Source organism: Malaclemys terrapin, chromosome 4, assembly GCF_027887155.1.
Source record: "Malaclemys terrapin pileata isolate rMalTer1 chromosome 4, rMalTer1.hap1, whole genome shotgun sequence".
Classification (NCBI taxonomy): Eukaryota; Metazoa; Chordata; order Testudines; family Emydidae; genus Malaclemys; species Malaclemys terrapin.
The window spans coordinates 1,718,382-1,740,780 of record NC_071508.1 but is presented as its reverse complement, the minus strand read 5'-3'; the positions used below and the strand labels follow the sequence as shown (position 1 = coordinate 1,740,780).

Sequence of the window (22,399 nt, the reverse complement as noted above, 5' to 3'; positions counted from 1 at the left end):
TTTTGTGAGCAGTCATGGCCCACCATACAATTTCCATTCCCAGATGTGGCCCTCGGGCCAAAAAGTTTGCCCACCTCTGGTCTGGGTTGTATCTGTCCATCTGTCTGTGTTGTGTCTGTGCATCTTTCTATTTTGTGTCTGTACCTCTGTCTGCGTTGTGTCTGTCCATCTGTCTAGGATGTGTCTGTGTTGTATCTGTCTGACTATATTGTGTCTGTCTAGGTTGCGTGTTTTTCTCCTTAGTCTGTCCGTCCGTCTGTGTAGGCCGCGTCCCAAGGTCTGGCTGGATTGTTTCGGTCCGTCTAACGTGCGTCTGTCCATCATCCGTCTCTCTAGGCTGTATCTGTCTGGCCACATTGTCTCTGTCCACGCGTCCCCGTGGTGCCGGTGTATCGTTATTCCATCGGTGTAGAACGCCGGTCGGTCATGGCCGTATCTCTCTAGATTTCGGCCCGTCTGTTTTATCCGTCCGCCTGTCCCGACTCTGTCTGTCTGTCACTGGATCAGCCCAGACAGCGCCGGGCCCTTTCTCTCTCTGTGATGTCGGTCTGTCCGGCTCGCGTCTGTCCCCCCGTCTGTGTAAATTCTGCCTTGTCTGTCTGTCCCTATGTCATGCCCGTCCGTCCATCCGTCTGTCTCTCCCTGTTTCCCCAATTCTCCCCCTGCCCGTGCCCTGGGCGGTGTCTGTCCGTCTCTTTGTGCCTGTCCCTCTGTCTGTCTCCCTTCCCGCAGCAGCCACCAAGAGCCAGCCGCCCGCAGGCCCCTTTCTCCCCCCCCAGGGCCCGGGGGAGCCAGAGAGGGACCGGGTGGGGGGGAGGGAGCCAGCTCTGGTCCCTCCCCCAGCCAAGGGGACCAGCCTCCCTGCCATGGGGAGGGGATACCAGGTATCCCAGACTCCTTTCCCTTTCCTCCGCCCTGACTGACAGCCACCCCAGCCAGTCGCCACGGAGAGAGCCAGGGGGAAGGACCCGATTTCCCCCCCAGCCCGGGAAGCCCCCCTGCCACCACCGCCGGCTCTCTGCGGCTCCATCCCCGCGGCGCAGGTACGGCGGCCTCGGGGCTGGGGGGAGGGGGGAGCCCGGACGCCTGGGTTCTCTCCCGGCTCTGGAAGGGGAGGGGGGGCTGGGAGCCAGGACTCCTGGGTTCTCTCCCCAGCTCTGGGAGGGGAGGGGGGGGCTGGTGGGTTAGAGTGGGGGAGCCAGGACTCCTGGGTTCTCTCCCCAGCTCTGGGAGGGGAGGGGGGGCTGGTGGGTTAGAGTGGGGGGGGGGCTGGGAGCCAGGACTCCTGGGTTCTCTCCCCAGTTCTGGGAGGGGAGAGGGGTCTGGTGGGTCACAGCAGTGGGGGCTGGGAGCCAGGACTCCTGGGTTCTCTCCCCAGCTCTGGGAGGGGAGTGGGAGCTGGTGGGTTAGAACATGGGGGCTGGGAGCCAGGACTCCTGGGTTCTCTCCCCATAGGGTGACCAGATGTCCTGATTTTATAGGGACAGTCCTGATATTTGGTGCTCTCTCTTATATAGGCACCTATTACCCCCCACACTCTGTCTCGATTTTTCACCTTTGCTATCTGGGTACCTTATCTCCCCGGCTCTGGGAGCGAAGTGGGGGCTGGTGGGTCAGAGCAGTGGGGGCTGGGAGCCAGGACTCCTGGGTTCTATCTCCAGCTCTGGGAGGGGAGTGGGATCTAGTGGTCAGAGCAGAGGGGTGGCTGGGAATCAGGACTCCTGGGTTCTATCTTGAACTCTGGGAGGGGAGTGGGGGCTGGTGGCTTAGAGCAGGGGGGCTGGGAGCCAGGACTCCTGGGTTCTCTGGGAAGGAAGTGGGGTCTAGTGGGTTGGGGGGAGGCTGGGAGCCAGGCACTGCCTTCTTTGTCTGTACAGCACCCGGGACACTACGGCTCCGATCCCAGCATATGCTGCCTAGGCCCTGCCACAGCACAAAGCACAGTCCTGATGCTGCATTGGCCCACCCGGCTTGGCCCAAATCATCATTTAGTCCCCACTGAACTGTGGAACTGGCTAAGAAGCCACGATATTATTTAACTCAGTAACAGCCACTGGGGCTTTTTCTTGGCCTTTCTTGGGCTCCTGGTTTTCAACCTTTTCTCTGTTTTTACAAGGGCTAGAAACTTTTTTTATTTTAATTTTGAATGAAACTGGGAATCTCCCACAGTCCTAGGAAGCCGGGTAGCTAGGGATAGAACCCAGGAGTCCCGGGTCCCAGTCCCACCCCCTTTTCTCCTGACTGTCTCATTTCTATTCTCATTGCCATTTGTTCCTCCTTTACGATGCAGGAACGAGCTGGCGTGTTCCTCCTAGAACCCCAAATCATCTTATCTGGCCCAGTTGGTGTTAGCAGTGGGATCAGCTGTACGGCGAGTGACCTCAGCACAGGCCCAGTGTGGACGAGGCTAGTGGCCTGGAGGTTCCCAACAGGCCTACCAGGGAGTCACCGTTGGGGATCAAGAGTTGGAGTGGAGAGTCAGCTACCGTCTCCCTGCTGAGCTAAGAAAATGGCCGCCACTCAAGAGGTGCCTCCCCCAGCCCTGGGCCTCCATTTCCTGTATCCGCTGGAGGAGACGATGGCACCACGGGTGAAAATGGAGGAGCCCGAACCGCTAGGCCCAGAGCCAGGCTGGGAGTGGGAGGCGGCCAGCAAGGCGCCATGGCTGGTGCAGGCCGGGACCATTGGGGAGCTGCTGAGGTGGGCGGCTCCTCAGCAGGCCCGGCCTGAGGAGACACCCCAATGCTGGTGGGGGCAACGGTCGCCCCTGGAAGTCCTCCCGCCTTGGGAGAGCCCCACCCTGCCAGACAACAGCGCCCTCTTTGGGCAAGCAACCGACGCCTGCCCATGGCCCCGAGGGGAGCGCTTGGCACGACTCACGCCAACCCTCAGCAGCGAGGCCTTCAGCAGCTCACGGGCAGGGGATGCCAAGGATTATGGGAAGGTGAAGGCGGCCATCTTGGGAGCAGAGAGGGCAGCCATCTTGGGAGAGCAGTTAACGCGACTCACGCCAACCCTCAGCAGCGAGGCCTATCGCAGCCTAGAGCCTGGAGATACCAAGGATTATGGGAAGGCTGCCATTTTGGGAGTGGATAGGACAGCCATTTTGGGAGTGGACAAGACAGCCATCTTGGGAGAGCCATTACCGCGTCTCACACCAACCCTCAGCAGCGAGGCCTATCGCAGCCTAGAGGGTGGAGATGCTAAGGAATACGGGAAGGCAGCCCTTTTGGGGGTGGATAGGGCAGCCATTTTGGGAATGGACAAAGCAGGCATCTTGGGAGAGCAGTTGATGCGACTCACGCCAACCCTTAGCAGTGAGGCCTATCGCAGCCTAGAGGCCGGAGATGCCAAAGATTATGGGAAGGCTGCCATTTTGGGGGTGGATAGGGCTGCCATTTTAGGAGTGGACAAGGTGACCATGTTGGGAGAGCAGTTGACACGACTCACACCAACCCTCAGCGGTGAGGCCTACCGCAGCCTGGGGACAGGAGATGCCAAGGATTATGGAAAAGCTTCCATTTTGGGGGCAGATAGGGCAGCCATCTTGGGAGTGGACAAGGAGGCCATCTTGGGAATGGACAAGGCGGCCATCTTAGGAGAGCAGTTGACACATCTCACGCCAACCCTCAATGGTGAGGTCTACCGGAGCCTGGAGGCCAGAGATGCCAAGGGTTATGAGAAGGCAGTCATCATGGGAGAGCAGTTGACACAATTCATGCCAGCCCTCAGCAGCGAGGCCTACCGTAGCCTAGAGGCTGGAGATGCCAAGGATTATGGGAAAGCTGCCATTCTGGGGGCAGACAAGGCAGCCATCTTGGGAATGGACAAGGCAGCCATCTTGGGAGTGGACAAAGTGGCCATCTTGGAAGAGCAACAGACACAATTCATGCCAACCCTCAGTGGCGAGGTCTACCGCAGCCTGGAGGCCGGAGACACCAAAGATTATGGCAAAGCGGCCATCTTGGGTGTTGGCAAGGCAGCCATCTTGGGAGTGGGCAAGGCTGCGGCAGAGAGGTGGCGCCAGTGCTTCCGAGGATTCAGCTACCAGGAGGCTGGTGGGCCACGGGAGGCCTGGGCCCGGCTCCGGGAGCTCTCCCGCCGCTGGCTGGAGCCCCAGCGCCGCACCAAGGAGCAGATCCTGGAGCTGCTGGTCCTGGAACAGTTCCTGAGCATCCTGCCGGGGGAGATGCAGAGCTGGGTCTGGGAACGAGGTCCCGAGACCTGCGCCGAGGCCGTGGCCCTGGCCGAGGGCTTCCAGCGGGGTCGGCCGGAGGCCGGGATGTGGGAGCAGCAGGTGCAGGGGCGGGAGGGCGTCTATCCCGTGGCCTGGTTCTTCTCAGGCTGTGATGTGGCGCAGTCTGACCACACTGAGCTATCCGGGGCCGCCACAGACAGCAGCCCGCCCTCCTCCTGTCCTCCCCGATGTGCCCTGCCAGGCCCGGGGGGCACCAACCCCCTGGGCATCAGAAACACCCCCCCACATGGGGCTTGGCCGCAGCACTTGGTCTTACTGGGTTGACATCTCCATGGTGTGACAGGCCCGGCGTCACCAGGCAGTGGAGATGGGTGGGGTGGGGGTAGCCCCTGGGGCAGGTGGGGCAATGGAGCGGGGGGGCGAGAGGTGAGTTCAGAGGTTAGCAGGAGAGGCGCCATTGTCACCCCAAGTGTGGATTGTGGGTAGGGAGAGCAAAGGTGAAGTCTGGTCGCTCCTCTCACCCATGATGGTGAGAACCAAATAGGGAGAGTGTGGTGGGCAGGCCAGGTGCCTCCCCCAGGGCATTGTGGGTAGGGAGAGCGGAGGGTCAGGCCAGGTGCCTCCCCCAGGGCATTGTGGATAGAGAGAGCGGGAGGTCAGGCCTGGTGCCTCCCCCAGGGCATTGTGGGTAGAGAGAGCGGGAGGTCAGGCCTGGTGCCTCCCCCAGGGCATTGTGGGTAGGGAGAGCGGGAGGTCAGGCCTGGTGCCTCCCCCAGGGCATTGTGGGTAGGAAGAGCGGGAGATCAGGCCTGGTGCCTCCCCCAGGGCATTGTGGGTAGGGAGAGCGGGAGGTCAGGCCTGGTGCCCCCAGGGCACTGTGTGTAGGGAGAGTGGGAGGTCAGGCCAGGTGTCTCCCCCAGGGCATTGTGGGTAGGAAGAGCGGGAGGTCAGGCCTGGTGCCCCCAGGGCATTGTGGGTAAGGGAGAGTGGGAGGTCAGGCCAGGTGTCTGCCCCAGGGCATTGTGGGTAAGAAGAGCGGAGGGTCAGGCCTGGTGCCCCCAGGGCCAGTGCAAGGATACTTGGCGCCCTAGGAGAAACTTCCACCTTGCCCCCCCCCCCGCCCCTGCACATTGGTTCATTGAGGGGCAAATCTCAACGAGCCTTTATAGACCCCAGGGGCCTGCCGTGCCCAGGGGTTGCTCCCCAGACCAGGTTCTCCCCTCCCCGCCCCCTGATCTCCCCTGGAGGGTGCACAGCCCCCCTGCGAGCCCTCCCCACCCCACCCCAGTGGCCCCCGCCCCGAGACCACTCACTGGTTTTGCCGGGCTTGGGCCGCTGCAGGAGCTCGGCAGGGAGGAGCCGCCTTCCGGAGGCACCGGAGAGCCGGAGCGTCGGCTTGCGGCAGCGGCGAGCCCCAGCCATGGAGGAGCCGGCGCGGTGCAGGGGGGCAGCAGCCCTGCAAAGGCAGCGGCCCCGCTAGTGGGTAGCAGCCACACCCCCCTACCCCCCGCACCTCCTGCCCAGGCTACGGCCCAGCGCGCCCCCCGGCTCCCCCCAAGCCATGCTCGGGCTCTGCGGCTCCCGGGAGTGTGAGCCGCTGCCCTGCCCGGAGCAGGCTCAGGGCCCCACATCCTGGCAGGCGGCTCACATGCCCGGGAGCCGCAGAGCCCGAGCGCGCATGCATCTGCTGCAGCCTGCAGAAGCCCCGGGGTGGGGTGCCGGGCCGCAGCCTGGGCAGGAGGGGCAGAGAGGGGGGGCTGCTCCCCGCTAGCGGCGCTGCCGCCTTCGCAGGGCTGCCGCCCCCCTGTGCTGCACCGGCTCCTCCATGGCTGGGGCTCGCCGGTGCCTCCGGAAGGCAGCTCCTCCCTGCCGAGCCAGGGCACCGCTTTTTGGCCACCCCAACCACTTGGCGCCCTAGGCGACCGCCTTGTTCGCCTAGTGGTTGCACCGACCCTGGGTGCCCCCAGGGCATTGTGGGTAGGGAGAGTGGGAGGTCAGGCCAGGTGCCTCCCCCAAGGCATTGTGGATAGGGAGAGCGGGAGGTCAGGCCAGGTGCCTCCCCCAGGGCATTGTGGATAGGGAGAGCGGGAGGTCAGGCCAGGTGCCTCCCGCAGGGCATTGTGGATAGGGAGAGCGGGAGGTCAGGCCAGGTGCCTCCCCCAGGGCATTGTGGGTAGGGAGAGCGGGAGGTCAGGCCAGGTGCCTCCCGCAGGGCATTGTGAGTAGGGAGAGCGGGAGGTCAGGACAGGTGCCTCCCGCAGGGCATTGTGGGTAGGGAGAGCGGGAGGTCAGGCCAGGTGCCTCCCGCAGGTCATTGTGGGTAGGGCAATGGCAGAGCCGGGGTATTGTTCTGTGACTCCCATGAGCCTTTGCAGCGCCGCCAGGAAATGAGTGATGATCCATGCTTCCTATGGCTGTATAACTCTGTGGAGCGCAGGGGTCTCCCCTTGTCACCCCCACTCCCTGCCCCACTTATTCACCCCCCCCTCTGTTTCCGCCATGACGCCTTCCTTTTCTTCCCAGGTCACTGTGCGGGTGAAGGTGGAAAAACCCAGCATGGAGGAGACGCCGTGTGCAGGAGCATCATGGGAAACTCCCCTGCCCCCACTGCCCCGTCCCCAGGAGGGGGCGACACTGAGCCGGCCCGGCCCCGAGCTACCCTGCATCCCCAAGGAGGAGCCCCAGCCGCCCCCGGGTATGAAGGGGATGGGGGTGCTGGGGTAACACCTCCAGGACAAAGCACCACTGGGAGCGGAGGGGTCCCATGGGGCTGGGGGGACAGCGGGGTGCTGTGAGTATGCAGAGGGCGGTGGGAGGCATTGGGGGCATTGGGAGGGCTGGCTGAGGGGGACAGAGCCAGATGAAGGGGGTTAGCACCAGCTCCAGGGTACTGTGGGTAGGGAGAGCAGAGGATTGTGGGTAAAGATGGCAGGTGTCCTGGGGTAGGGGATTGTGGGTAAGGACGGCAGGCGTCGCGGGGCAGGGGATTGTGGGTAAGGACGGCAGGCGTCGCGGGGCAGGGGATTGTGGGTATGGCAAGTAGGTACCATCTCACGGTCTCATGTCCCCGCACTCTTGGTCTCTATTCCTCATCCCTCAACAGCAGCCATAATGGAGGATGCGAATCCGCAGCAGAAAAGTCCGAAGGAGGCCAAAGTGCCCAGCACCTGTCCCCCAAAATCCGATGGGGACCGGGGCCCTGGGAGTCAGGGTAGGGCTGATGTCCCCCAGCCGCCGAGGGAACTCACCCAGCATGCCCATGACCCTGATGCCGTGTCTGGCTCCCATCCAATCCAGGGGCCTCACCTTTGCCCCCAATGTGGCCGGAGCTTCCGCCAGAGTTCTGCCCTCATGGCTCACCAGCGGACCCACACTGGCGAGAAACCTCACCAGTGCCCGCAGTGCGGGAAGAGCTTCTCCCGGGGCTCCCAGCTCACTCGTCATCTGCGAATCCACGGGGCAGAGAGATCCCACCGCTGCCATCAATGCAGCCGGAGTTTCTACCACAGCTCCGAGCTGGCCAGGCACCGGGCCTCCCACAGCAAGGACCGGCCCTACGGGTGCAGCCAGTGCGGGAAGAAGTTCCGTTGGCGCTCCGACCTGGTGCGCCATCAAATCACCCACACTGGCGAGCGTCCCTACGGCTGCCCAGAGTGTGGCAAGAACTTTGGGCAGAGCTCCCACTTGGTGAGGCACCGCAGGACCCACACAGCCTGAAGGAGGTCATTATGGAGGGCCACCTAGAGGGGCCCGTCTAGCCCGGCCTCAGGGACCATGTCAGCTGGATGACTCCGCACCCAATGACTCCCACATCCAGACCATATCTGGTGGTTTAGCTAGAACACGTCTCTTAGAGGTCCAGTTTTAGGCTGGATCAGAACCAAGGACCATTGAGCCTAGCCTCCTCTCACCCATGATGGCCAGAACCAAACAGGACATAGGATTGGCCAGACTGGTCCAAGGGCCATCCAACATCCTCTCCTCACCGATAATGGCCAGAACCAGAATGGGAGATCGGATTGGCCGACCTGGATCAGAACTTTAATGATCCTGGTACAAAAAATAGGAATACGCTAATGAAATTTGCGGATGACACACAAATTGGGGGTGCACCTCATCCATACGGTGGAGGACAAGTTGGAGACACAGGAGTAATAAGAAGGGGATGAAATGTAATAGGACAAAATGCCATGTCGTAGCCTTAGGGACTAATACCGAGAACGGCTGCGCTAAATTGGGGGCGAGGGCTCCTCGGTTGGAATGACATGGGAGGAGAAAGATGTGGGTGCGTTTGTCGATTGCAGGACAACAATGAGCCACCAGTGGGATGCGGCCGGGAAAGAGGCCAAAGCAATCCTAGGATGAGTGAGGTGAGATATTTCCTGCCGAGATCAGGAAATATTGATCCCACCTCATCTGGAATCCTGTGTCCAATTCGGGTTCCCCACGTTGAAGCACGAAGGCCCAGGTGCAGAGAAGGTCTCTACTGTGAGGGTCGGGACTGGAGAGCCAGGAGGTTGGCTTGTTTGGCCTAAAACGCAGCCTGCGAGGGACACTTATTGCTCACCGGGGTGGGGGCGGGGGAGGCGGCGGAGGGACCACCAGGGAGGCTGAAATAAACGGAATTGAAACAAAAGGTTTCCTTCTGACCATTGCAAAATAAAATGTTTCCAGTTTTCAATTCCATCTTTTTTCTTTCAAAGTTTCCTTCCAGAAACGTGCTCCAAATTGAATCGAAACATTTTTCCCAAGCCAAAACGTTTCCATTTTTCGACCCGGAAACAACTTTTTTGAATGTTCCATTTCTGTTCTTTAAAAAAAAAAAAAAAAAGTAGGAAAAAAAGGGCTGAAAACTGATACGTTTTGGGTCCCAGGGATGATTGTTGTGGACTTGTCGATTCACCAAAAAATGTTCTGTTCAACCTGAAACCATTTCCCCCCGCACCCCCGATTTTTCAGAATGGCCGACAAATGAAAAGCATCCGTCCTCTGTCCCGCTCTGCATGTGAGTTTGGGCTTTCCCAGCTGGAGTCAGAGCCAAGGTCCAACTAAGCCCACTCTCCGAAACAGGCTAAATCCAGCAACTTCAGACAAAGGTGTGAGAACCCCGCAGCTCTGGGAAAATTCACCTTTCGCAATTGGTCTCCTCCTCGCCTTTCATAGCTAGAGCTTGCCTCAAACCATGAAGGTTTAATAGCCCTTCCCAAAATGCATAGCGCTTTGCTGTCCTCATAAAGATCCCAGCCTTCTTTGAGCCTGACTGGACGCCTTGGAAGATCTGGGGATAGTACCCAGGAGTCTGCTAGATGGACAAATGTTCGAGGATCCAATTTCTTTTCTCCTTGTAGGGAGGCTCAAGTCACCCCCGAACCTTCTCTCAGTTAAGCTAAACAGCTCGAGCTCCTGGAGTCTCTCACTCTAAGGCAGGTTTCTAACCCTTGAATTGTTCTCTGGCTCTTCTCTGACCCCAATCCAGTTTATCAACGTCCTTTGTGAATAGTGGCCACCAGAACTGGGCACAGGATTCCAGCAGTGGCCAAATGCCGAGAGAAAATAACCTCGCTGCTCCTACTCCAGCCAGTCTCTGAATATTTGCCACCGACCCTATAGCAACCCCCGGGACTGAGCCGCGTGGTCTCTAAGCACGGGGCGTGTCCCTGGGGTTAACCAGCAGTCAGTGAGGGGGAAAGGTCTTGCGTGGAAAAATAGGGCTGCCTCCACGCTAGGAAAAGAAGTATCTTTAACCGGGGGCAGCGGATACGACCTGGGCACCAGGCCTCGGGTTTCCCTGGTCCTGCTCCTGCTCGGAGTCTGCCATGAGTTAGCGCCACGGTTTGGCTCCCCCACGGTTAAAAACTCCACCGGGAATGTCTAGCAGAGGCCAGTTTTTCCGGTGCTGTTTCAGAGCCGTGAAGGGGAATCCGCAGCGGGAGACGTCCAAGCATCGCATTGGCCCTCCTCACCCCAGCGTCGTACGTGGAGCTCGTCTCCAGTCCATTAGCTACCGCACGCCCCGCCCCAACGCTGCTGGGAAGACACCGGCTTTGTTCCCTGGCTCTGCCGGGGGCTCCCTGCATGGCCCACGGCACTGCAGCCCGCTGGGCCTCAGTTTGCCCAGCTGGGAAATGGGGAGATGGATCCTGCGTTTGACAGGAAGCTCTTCGGGGCAGGGTCGGGTGCTCACACTGTGTCTGGGCCGCGCCCAGCGTGACAGGGCCCCTGATTTCATTGGGGGGGGGGTGTCTGTGCTGCACCTGGTGCAACAAGAGCCTTGATTTTGGTTGGGGGGGGGATCTTTGCAGCCCCCAGAGTGACGGGGCCTTCATCTCGGCTTGGGGTGGGGGGGCTGTGAGCGGCCGGGCACGACGGGGGCACTGATCTCGGTGGGGGGAGGGGAGGAATGCCCGGCCTGACAGGGCCCTGATCTTGGTCTGTAGCTGTCAATTTCATACAGATAATAAATAATAGACACCCACATAAATCTGTTCTCCTTGTGTTTCCCAGAGATACGTCCATGTCACGATCCCACCTACATCAGTCTCCTGGGCCAGGCAGCCGGGCCCCTTGTGACCATGGGAGTCAAAGGGCCCCAGCTGGTGTAAATCAGTGGGAGCACCACGGGCGTCTGGCTCTAACCCCTAGACCCCACTCCCCCCCCCCCAAGCTGGGGAGAGAGAACCCAGGAGTCCTGGCTCCCAGCCCCCCCTGCTCTGACCCACAAGCCCCCACTCCCCTCCCAGAGCCGCGGAGAGAACCCAGGAGTCCTGGCTCCCAGCCCCCCTGCTCTAACCCCTAGACCCCACTCCCCTCCCAGAGCCAGGGAGAGAACCCAGGAGTCCTGGCTCCCAGCCCGCCCGTGCTCTGACCACTAGCCCCCACTTCCCTCCCAGACCTGGGGAGAGAACCCAGGAGTCCTGGCTCCCAGCCCCCCCTGCTCTAACCCACCAGCCCCCACTCCCCTCCCAGAGCCGGGAAGAGAACCCAGGAGTCCGGGCTCGCTGGGCGATTTCCCTCCAGACACAAAGGGGTTAAAACCATAGAGCGCCGCAGCATCCTTCCTTTTGGGAGGGGGGGCTGTGACGTCACAATGAAGGGCCCTTCCCATCCCCCAGCGGGGGCGAGCCCGGGAGCGGGGGAATCTCAACACCCCCCTGCTGCTTTGCGGGGCGCTCTTAAAGGGCCAGCGCCACCCGCGCCCCGCGGAGCGGTGAGTCCGGGCTGGGAGCTGCGGGGGCGGGGGGGCCGGGCACATGTCATCCCCCCGCCCCCCATCAATCCGGAGTCACCCCTGGCTGCAACGGGGCAGGAAGGGGTTCTGTTCTCAGCTCCCCTGGGATCGATCCAGAGTCACTCCTGACAGCAACGCGCACAGGGCTGGGTTCTGCTCTCAGTCCCCTGGGGTCAATCCGGAGTCATTCCTGATTGCAGTGGGGGCAGGGCTGGGTTCTGATCTCAGCTCCCCTGGGGTCAATCCGGAGTCACCCCTGGCTGCAATGGGAGCAGGGCTAGGTTCCGATCTCAGCTCCCCCGCGGTGAATGTGGAGTCACTCCTGATTACCAAAATACCAAGGGGACAGGGCTGGATTCTGATCTCTGCTCCCTGGGGTCAATCCAGAGTCACACGGTGACTGCAGTGGGAGCAGAGCCGAGTTTCGCCTGGGGTCAGTCTGGAGTCACTCTTGATTACAATGAGGGCAGAGCTGGATTCTGATCTCAGCTCCCCACACCCGCGTCACTCCAGAGTCACTCCTGACTGCAAGAGGGACAGGGTCAGGTTCTGATCTCAGTTCCTCTGGGGTCAATCCGGAGTCACTCCTGATTACAATGGGGGCAGGGCTGGATTCTGATTTCTGCTCCTTCTAAATACCACCTTAGACCATGTCAGACTAATTATTTAATGAATGCTACTTAGTGCCTGCAAAGACTTCTCCCCACCTGACTGAGATTGGGGCCCGACGCGCCGGGTGCTGTCTGAGCCCAGCTGCTCAATGAGGGGCCTTTTATCGTTCCAGGCGAAGAGGAGGCGCGTGCTGCCGGTGGACGAGGGACGCCATGCCGCAGAATTACAGAGCTGGTCTGATCTTCCAGCTGGGACCTGCTCCTGGGGACCATCTGCTTTGACCTCCCACCTAATCCAGGCCAGAAGTTCCCACCGAATGATTCCACCATCCAGCCCATCTCTGATGGCTGAACTAGAGCAGAGTTTTCAGAGAGACACCCCACGCTGGTGACAGGCCTCTGAGAGATGAAGAATCCATCACATCCCTGGCTAGGACCTTCCAATGGTATCCCACCATCCTCCTCTGCCCCACTGACTCCAATGGAGCGAGGGCCCATTGACCCCAGCTGGGTTCTGGCCCCACTGACTCCACCGTCTCCCCATCTTTCTCTCCAGGCTTCCCCCTCCCCAAGGCCGACGTGAGGTGGATGGAGCGAGGGGAAGAGCCGTGGAACCCTGATCTCCTATCGCCCGAGGCTGAGGGGACCCCCGGTGAGATCCACACAGGTGAGGAATGAGGGAGACCCCTAAGGGGAAGGTCAGAACTGAAGCCCTTCCAAACCGTGTCCCCTGACACTCGCCGTTACAATCTTTAGCACCAGAACTCCTGGCCCAGATCGGGGCCCCAGTGTTTTAGAGCAGGGGGCTGGGAGCCAGGACTCCTGGGTTCTATCCCTGGCTCTGGGAGGGGAGTGGGGTCTAGCGGTTAGAGTGGGGAGGCTGGGAGCCAGGACTCCTGGGTTCTACCCTCACTTTCAGTTCAAGTCCCAGGGGATCAGTTTGCCCGGTTCATGCCCCGGATCTCCCTCCTGTCTCTCTCCAGCAGCTGCCGGGGTGGCTGCAGCCCCAACCCCCAGCTGCAAGCCGGCCGGCCGCTCCTACCAGTGCCTGGAGTGCAGGAAATCCTTCCGGCAGAGCTCGCACCTCCTCCAGCACCAGACCACGCACACGGGTGAGGGGCCCTACCGCTGCCCCGACTGCGGCCGGGCCTTCAGCCAGAGCTCTGACCTGGTGCGGCACCAGCGCGTCCACACGGGCGAGCGCCCCTACCACTGCCCCGACTGCGGCCGGGCCTTCAGCCAGAGCTCCAACCTGCTCCAGCACCGGCGCGCCAACTCCGGCGCCCGCCCCTTCCGCTGCGCCCAGTGCGGCAAGGCCTTCGGCCGCAGCTCCCACCTGCTCAACCACCAGGCCACCCACTCCGGCGAGCGGCCTTTCGGCTGTGCCGATTGCGGCAAGCGCTTCGGCCACAGCTCCAGCCTGCACAAACACCGGCGCGTCCACACTGCCCAGCGGCCCTTTGGCTGCGCTGACTGTGGCGAGCGCTTCCTTCGGAGCGCCGACCTGCTCAAACACCGGCGCATCCACGCTGGCGAGCGGCCCTTCGGCTGCACTGACTGCAGCAAACGCTTCCTCCAGAGCTCCGATCTGCTCAAACACCAGCATGTCCACACTGGGGAGAAGCCCTACACCTGCGGGGAGTGCGGGCGCGGCTTCAGCCAGCGCTCCCACGTGGTCAAACACCGCCGGGTCCACAGCCGGGACAAGACCTGAAGCGGCTGCGGTTTGGGGTTGCCCATGAACTTGGCGGGAGTTCAAAGCCAGTGGCTCTTTCACGAGGTGTTTGTTTGCGATGTCTTGTGAACTCCATTCAGCTGCCCACGCTTCATCGGTAGGGCCCGTGTCTTCCGGCACCGAAAACAGACTCATTTCGGATTTGCGAAGTTTTGTTGTTTGGAAATGTCAGTCACGCATTATTTTAATACCAAAAATACACGTATCGGCAAACATGAGCAATGTATAATCCTTTTACGGCACGAAAATGCGGTAGCCTACATTACAATGTTGACGGACACTTTGACATTTTTTTTTACAACCAAAATTGTCAGTTTTAGAACATAAGAAATGTATGAGGTGATCATCGCTATAAATACAAAACAGAATTCTTGCCGAGCAAGACTGTGCAATTAAAATAAAAGTTGGATTATTGTTTTCTGTAACGATGTAACAGCTCAGGAAAATTTGGAATAATTACATTTCTGCTTAAAGGAAACTATGGTGTTACTGCAAATATCTGTATATAAGAACATAAGAACGGCCCTACTGGGTCAGACCAAAGGTCCGTCTAGCCCAGTATCCTGTCTTCCGACAGTGGCCAATACCAGATGCCCCAGAGGGAATGAACAGAACAGGGAATCATCAAGTTATCCATCCCCTGTCGCTCATTCCCAGCTTCTGGCAAACAGAGGCTAGGGACACCATCCCTGCCCATCCTGGCTAATAGTCATTGATGGACCTATCCTCCATGAATTTATCTAGTTCTTTTTTGAACCGTGTTATGGTCTTGGCCTTCACAACATCCTCTGGCAAGGAGTTCCACAGGTTGACTGTGTGTTGTGTGAAGAAATACTTCCTTTTGTTTGTTTTAAACCTGCTGCCTATTAATTTAATTTGGTGACCCTTAGTTCTTGTGTCATGAGAAGTCGTAAACAACACTTCCTTAACTACTTTCTCTACACCAGTCATGATTTTATGGACCTAAATCATATCTCCCCTTAGCCGTCTCTTTTCCAAGCTGAAGAGTCCTAGTCTTATTAATCTGTCCTCATACGGAAGCCATTCCAGACCCCTAATCATTTTTGTTGCCCTTTTCTGAACCTTTTCCAATTCCAGTATATCTTTTTTGAGATAGGGCGACCACATCTGCAGGCAGTATTCAAGGTGTGGGCGTCCCATGGGTTTATATAGAGGCAATATGATATTTTCTGTCCTATTATCTATCCCTTTCTTGATGATTCCCAGCATTCTGTTCGTTTTTTTGACTGCCGCTGCACATTGAGTGGATGTTTTCAGAGAACTCTCCACAGTGACTCCAAGATCTCTTTCTTGAGTGGTAGATCACCTATATCAGCATAAACAACAAGGAGTATGGTGGCACCTTAAAGACTAACAGATTTATTTGGGCATAAGCTTTCGTGAGTAAAAACCTCACTTCTTCGGATGCATCCGTCCAAGTTTGGCCAAACTGCATTCAGCATCGGCTGAATTGCACGGGCTCACCCAAAGAACACGAGCAATCTGGCTAAGTCTTGGCAAACGTTTGTCCAAAAACTGGAGAGAGAAATGTCATTAGCACGAGGAAGTTCATTGATAGTGTTCAGGTAGACGGCCCACTCACCCCCGGGTACAGATCAGAGCAGCGGAATACAGGAACTTCTCACTTAACGTCCTCCCGGTTAATGTTGTTTCATTGCTGATCAATTAGAGAACATGCTCTTGTAAAGTTGTGCAGTGCTCCCTTATAACGTTGGTTAGCAGCTGCCTGCTTTGTGCACGGCTTGCAGAAGGAGCAGCCCATTGCAGCTGGCTGGTGGGGGCTTGGAACCAGGGTGGACCAGCAGCCCCCCCATCAGCTCCCCATTCCCCTAAGTTCCCTGTGCGGCAGCCGCCCAGCAGGCTACCAATTGCCGGCAGTTCAGCTGTCCCTCCCCCCACTGCCATGTGCCACTCCTACCCTCTGCCATGGAGCTGCTCCCGGGAGCCTCCTGCTTGCTGTGCAGGTGGTGGGGGAGAGGGGGGCTAATGTCAGGGTGTCCCCTTCCCCCCTCCTCCCCGCTTACCCCATCTCCATAGAGCGGGGGCGGGGAGACACACGACAGGGCTCAGGACAGAGAGAGCTGGCTAGCAGCAGCTGCTGTCTCAACGTGCTGATCTATGTAAAAAGGCAATGTACTTAGAGTGGGGTCGGCGTACTTACAGGGGCAATGTGCATCTCTCTCTCACACACACGGTGTGTGTCTCTGTCTGCCATGTTGTCTCCCCTCCCTCCATTCGTGCTGCCTTGTAGCGTGTGAGGCTACATTAACAACAATGTGTTAATCCTTGAGGGCTCAGCCGAGTGCTAGTTCATCGTTTAGCAGTGAGGCTCCCTGGGAAACATCCCTCCCTCTTAAATTAAAATTCCACCCTCTGACTTCACCACCTCAACCAAGCTTCACAATCGTCATTGCTGTGTACAGTATTCAACTGTTTGTTTAAAACTTTATATATATATATAAACCCACTGGAACCTAACCTCCCCTATTTACATTAATTCTTTTGGGGGAAACTGGATTCACTTAACATCGTTTCACTTAAAGTCGCATTTTTCAGGAACAGAACTACAATGTTAAGCGAGGCGTTACTGTACTCTGTTCATACTCGCTGACGTCGTGGGAGAGGACACGACCTTGCTTGGAATCAAGGGTTCTCACATCATGAAAAAATCTCTATGCTGGCTGTTTGTATTTAAGTACCCCCTACACTTTCGCTGCACAGCTTTGAAAAACTTGACACTTGAGATTGTGCAGGGCATTCTGTCCTTTGTACTGAAATGTTGCCAGCAGATCAGATCCAAGGTTGCACACTTCTGTTGGGGATGATGACCGGGATTCAAACCCAAGTAGGGTCTGAACAAGTGGAGTTGCTTCTGCTTGGATAAAAATTCAATCTGCCGCAAGCGATTCACTCTGCAATAAAACACTTAGTTCCTCTAAAACGGCAGCCGTGTACGTTGATTTCCCGAGCAACAACCCCCTTGTAGTGCTCCACATGATTGTCTACGGCTTTAAACCAAGTTGTTCATCTTGTTACAACTGGTTCCGGAGGTAATCTCAGGCTTTCAACTCCATGGTCGATAAAGTAGTCTCCGAAATGAGTGTATTTGAGTGGGGGGTAGCTGTTTTCGTTACAGCACACAGATGGTCCACTTCTGTCTAGAAACAGCGTCAGCGCTCATCTAGTAAAGCTGTAATGCATCCCCCACAGGTCACAAGAATGCAGTTGTTTAAAATGTCACTTAAACTGTCTTTGAATGACTTCCACATGTCGGTTGCATTACCCGTCACATAAGCCCACTGCATTTGAAAAGTCAATTTTGTGTTGTACAAGTCTTTATAACAGCGTGCGCAACTGTGGAGTAATGAACACGTTCAAACTCCACTGTTTCTATGAGCTCGGCAGCAACTGGGCAATCTTCCGAAACCTGCATCCGCTGTATTAGAATATTTGCAACATGCCAGTGTAGACTGCTTGGATAGTCATCCACAATTACAGCAACATGCTAATCCTTCCATTCGGCGCTCCGTTGTTGCTTGTTTAGTTCAAAGACACGGGGAATCTGGACTCATCTCATTTAGGAATTCTCGCATTTGGGGATTGTCTGGTTTGTCTAGTGGGATATCTACACTGCCACCGGCCTCCATCTACTCTAGTACTGTCATTCCTCTGGATTTCTGATTTTCCTCGTATACACGTGCCAGTAGTTGGGAGCTGTGGCTTTGCGGCTGTCATGTCTCCACTCTCTGCCCTTCGTTTTCTTTTTCCGGTGCTTTCAGGCGGTCACCTGTGCAGCCCTTTTTAACCTGGACAAGAACTGTGGTGCGAATTGTGTACAGTAACTTCCCTCTGCTCACATGGAGCACGTCAGTGCCGAATTCTTTAACTCTCTCCTCAGGCGTACCCAGGCTAGGCGTTGGTCGGGAATGGCTTGAACGGCCACAGCTCAAGGTGGAAAATTGGAGGGAATCGGTGATTCTGGAAATCAAGAGTAATTTTGGAAGAACTATGGCACTATCCGGAGAACACTGGCCCTATTCATCAGGGGTTGACTTTGAGGGTTCCAGTGTGCGATGGGACCCCTGGGGTACAACCTGGAACTGGGGTGCGCTGTGCCCCCTTAACTCTCCAGCCTGGACAGTGCAATACCAGTGACATGCAGCAAACCCCTGCAGGAGCTGTGATCACTCAGCCGTCAGCAGGTGGAGCTCCACACCCAGCTGAGTTGCATGAATGCTCCCTGAGCCACTCACACATCACACAGAGAAAGGCACCAGCCAAATCCCCCCAGCTCCCAGCCTTGTACCCCAGAAATATACCATCTTGCACTGCTCAGGACTCCTTGGACAGTGCAAGCTCGTTAATTAGTTTGCCAGTCCAACAAACGGTAGTGGTCATGCAACAGCCCGTGTTAACCTGAGCTGGGAGTCTCTCAACACTTCAACCCAAACCACCTTGTTTCAGATCAAACATAAACCAGATTTATTAACTACAGAAAGACAGATTGTAAGTGATTATAAGTGTTAGAATCGCACTCTGAATTCGATTTCTGACCTCTTTGCCTATTTTTAACTTTAACAGACTAAGCAAGAGTTGAATCAAACAACTTTTCTCACCCCACTGGATGTTCCAGGCAGCTCACAGTTCTCAGTTCACCGGCTGGATTCCCCTCTCAGCCTGGGACCAATCTCCCCAGTTCAGAGTCTTTGTCTTCCAGCCTGTCTTCCAGGTGTTGAGATGGGGGAGGTGAGAAGCCAAATGGTGACGTCATCGACCCTCATTTATACTTTCTCTCCGGGTGCTAGAAAGATCCTTGCTGTGCCGTGGGGTAAGGCAGCCCCATTGGGTACATGCCCTATCTGAGGAATCTCTGGGACCGCCACTTAGGAGAGTGCATTCTCCTTGACGGGCCATCAACGCCTGTCTGGCCAGTGTTAGTTGCTCCTTTGTCCCTACTGAAAGGCCGGCAGTGGGCATCTCCCCACCTCACAACATATTTCAGTAACAAACACAGAGCAAAACTTTGTAACTTCATGTACAACGGTAACACGCACAATCCAACGGGACAGTTGTGTTCAACAGACCATCACTTCTCAAATGATGCCTCACAAGGCAGGTATTGTCCAATCACATGATCACATCACAGCGGTGACTATGGGGGTTCCAGGGGGCTAGTTTGAGGTACAGAGTGTCACAGCATATGGGTGGGGGAGCAGCGTGCGACAGCACGGGCAGACTGGGGCTTGCGGTTGACTTGAGGGCTCCAGGATTCACTTCATTGCAGGGTCCGGTTGGCACCAACAAGTCGAATGTGGCTGTTTTTGGTCCGTGCCCCGCGGTGTGCAGGACTCAGCTACGGAGGACACAAGGGTCATCGCTGATGTCTGTAGCACTGATGTTGATGTACCCCAGCTTGTGCCTGTCAGTTTCTGGACCAGGTTGACCCTTGTCTTCGTCTTGGCAGCCACGTTCTTCAGACGGTCGTGGAAGGTTAGCGTGCGATCCAGCTCCACTCCGGGACAGGTCAGGTCGCACAGCGTAGCCGCAGAAGGACACTTTCAGGGTGTGTTTAACATTCCTGTGTCGAGATGGGATGCAGTGACTGCTGCTTTGTGGGGGGTTGGCTTGAGCCTCCAGTTCTGGAGATATTCCTCCCGGGTGTTTAGGTCCCCGGTCAAGGTGGACTTGACGTCATGGAAGGTGGCTGCTTGCGTTGCCAGGGCGAGGTCATCCGCATCTGCAGATTTGCGCGACTTCATTGGCGGCATGTCGCTCACGTAGACACTGAAGAGCGACGGCGCGAGTACTGAGCCTTGTGGCAGCCCGTCGTTGAGGTGCCGGGGCGAGCTGACTCTGTCGCCCAAATGGACACGTAGCCACCTATTGCTCAGCATCGTCCATAGCAGGCGTAGTGTTTTGTGGTAACGGACGATCCTTGCGAGCGTCAGCATCAGGCCTTCAGTCCAGACCATGTTGTAGGCCGATGACAGGTCTACAAAGGCTGCTCCGGGCTTAGATTTCTTCTGGAATCCAGCTGCCATGTGCATTGCAAGGCACAAAATGTGGTTGCGTTTACGCTGGAATCCTCCTTGTTCTTCGGGGATCACTGAGTCGATGGGAGGGCATCGATATGTCCCAGGTGTTTGTAAGTCATGCACAGGAGTGATATCGGCTTCAAGCTTCCCGGGTCATCAGTCAGCTTCCCCGGTTGGAATATGGCACCGACGATTGCCTCCTACCGGGCTTTTGGGATGGTTTTGGTGTAACATTTCGCCAGCCATTGGAGTCCCTTGAGACCTACTTGATGAAGAAATTCCAGGGGGATACCATCTCCGCCGGCCGCCTTCCCTTTCTTCGTTGTGGCTAAACCCTTCTTCACTTCTTTTGTGCTGATGGCGGTGGCGTTGTGTGGAGGGACTGAAGTCATTGGCTGGTGTAGCTGACGATGGATCTCTTGCTTGGTGTTTGGTGTTTTGGTGCTCTCCACCAATTTGGAGGCTATGGAGTTGGGCTGAACTTTTGAGATTTGATATTCTGTCCAATTAGTGGCTCCGAGATGTCATAGTAGGACCCAGGCATGGTGACTTGAGTGTGTGAAGTCCAGTCCTTGAACTGGCTCAGTCTAGAGAACCTAGCAGGGCCTTTGTAACCTGTGGGCTGCCCGACTGGTTGTACGGCTGGAGCAGATCCTGGGTCTCTTTTGTCCAGCAGGGAGTGTTTTCTTCCTGGAAGCCCCCGGAGATGCTCTTCTTGGCGGTGGTAAGCGGCCAACAAACCGGTGATAACATGCCAGTGTCACCACGTTTTCGATGGATTCCCTATAGCTGTCCCGGTTGGCTTTGGCTAGATTCCACCGTGGGATTCGTTTTGACAGAATCACAGGGATTTCGATGCCGACGTGGGTGATGATGGGCCTATGTTGGCTGTGGGGGAAGTCGGGAAGTATTTTGCGACATGCATGAAGCGTTGATCTTTGGGTGTGATGGAGGGGTCCAGGCTGGAGTTGCGTTGCCAGCGAGTAGCGTGGAAAGGTGCTAGCTGCTTAGGATCGAAGACCAGTTGCAGCTCTTGCACAGACATCCAGTCCACGGCAGGGGTGTCTGTGCGCACGCGAATACTTGATGGTCCAAAAAATACGAGTTCGCCCCTAAACCGAGCAGGACTTGATCGAAAGTTTGCGGGTTCTGCAAGAGACAGTTCATTATTTAAACCAACCTGGACAAATTCACGGCCCTGCATTGTCCCGGTGGCAGGGAAGACTTCTTTTTTTCATTGTACGCTGTGGCCGTGAGCTGTCCTGTGGCCATCAAGGAGCAAAAGAGGTAATTCATCCTCTGGAAAGTGAAATACACCGCACAAGTACCAGAGCAGTGTCCTCACAGCCACTGGGCCCTTGTGTACCTGTGGTGAATCCCTCACTGATAAAGTAGGTCATTGTTTGCTGACATTTTTTGGTAGTATAGTAATGTATTCCTAGGACTTTGTCAGACGCTCTTTGCGATGTTCTTTCAGAAAGTTTGGATTGTTTTTAATGAATTAATTTTTTATTGGGGCCAAAATGCTTTCTGCTTTTGGTACAGTTTTCAGCATGTCCCGATGAGGGTTAAATATGGATTAATGAATGAAGCTGATGCCTTTAGACTAGAGTATGTTACACAGACAAAGTCGCACAGACACAAACTTGCCATCCAGAAATACCCATTCGCTATTTGTCTCACATCATTAAACATCGGTGCTTGTGCAAATCTGGTTGAACGGTCTGGGGTAAAAACCTGGACTGTTGGGGGTCACCGAGACCCAAAGTCCCTGTCTTAAGCAATGACCACCGGAAAGTCTCACTCTTTGGGGCTCAGGGACACCAACCTCTGCATCTCTGCTTTCTGTCACCGCTAGGGCCCAGCCCTGACTGCAGGGGAGAGCGCCCCCTCCTGGGAGCGGCTGGGGCAGCCGGGAGCTTCCCCCCACAGCCAGCACCTGCTGCTGGAAGCCCGGACTCCTGGGTTCTGTTGCTGGTCTGCGGGCCCCAGACTCCGGGTGGTGTCTCAGGATAAGGAATCCGTCGGGTTCACCGCGCTCCCCAATCAGCTGCATCGGAAATGTGTGAAGGAGGGATTTGACTTTACTTTCATGGGGGCAGGTAAAGGGTTAAACCCCATATACCTCTACGGCCTGCCTCCCCTCCCCCCGCTTGGGATAGAACCCAGGCGTCCGGGCTCCGTCCCAGCCCCCCCCAACCACTAGTCCCCACTCCCCTCCCAGAGCAGGGAGAGAACCCAGGAGTCCTGGCTCCCAGCCCCCCCTGCTCTAACCCACCAGACACCACTCCCCTCCCAGTAGGGTGACCAGATGTCCCGATTTTATAGGGACAGTCCTGATTTTGGGGGCTTTTTCTTATATGGGCTCCTATTACCCCCCACCCCGGTCCCGATTTTTCACATTGCTGTCTGGTCACCATAACTCCCAGAGGCGGGGAGAGAACCCAGGAGTCCGGGCTCGCTGGGCGATTTCCCTCCAGACACAAAGGGGTTAAAACCATAGAGCTCCGCAGCATCCTTCCTTTTGGGAGGGGGGCTGTGACGTCACAATGAAGGGCCCTTCCCATCCCC

General features: G+C 56.9%; 1 protein-coding gene across 1 annotated transcript in view; it reads left to right on the top strand.

Moving 5' to 3' along the window:
• The first annotated feature begins 932 nt into the window (after positions 1-932).
• LOC128835518 (zinc finger protein 184-like) overlaps positions 933-22,399 on the top strand; it is a 28,567-nt gene continuing 7,100 nt past the window's right edge. Inside the window, exons 1-7 of the mRNA XM_054025051.1 lie at positions 933-1,043; positions 2,291-4,297; positions 6,722-6,893; positions 7,302-7,909; positions 9,158-9,203; positions 12,594-12,704; positions 13,021-13,727. Coding sequence (XP_053881026.1) covers positions 2,510-4,297; positions 6,722-6,893; positions 7,302-7,909; positions 9,158-9,203; positions 12,594-12,704; positions 13,021-13,727 — 3,432 coding nt within the window. The 5' untranslated portion in view covers positions 933-1,043; positions 2,291-2,509. The remainder of the gene's footprint in view (positions 1,044-2,290; positions 4,298-6,721; positions 6,894-7,301; positions 7,910-9,157; positions 9,204-12,593; positions 12,705-13,020; positions 13,728-22,399) is intronic.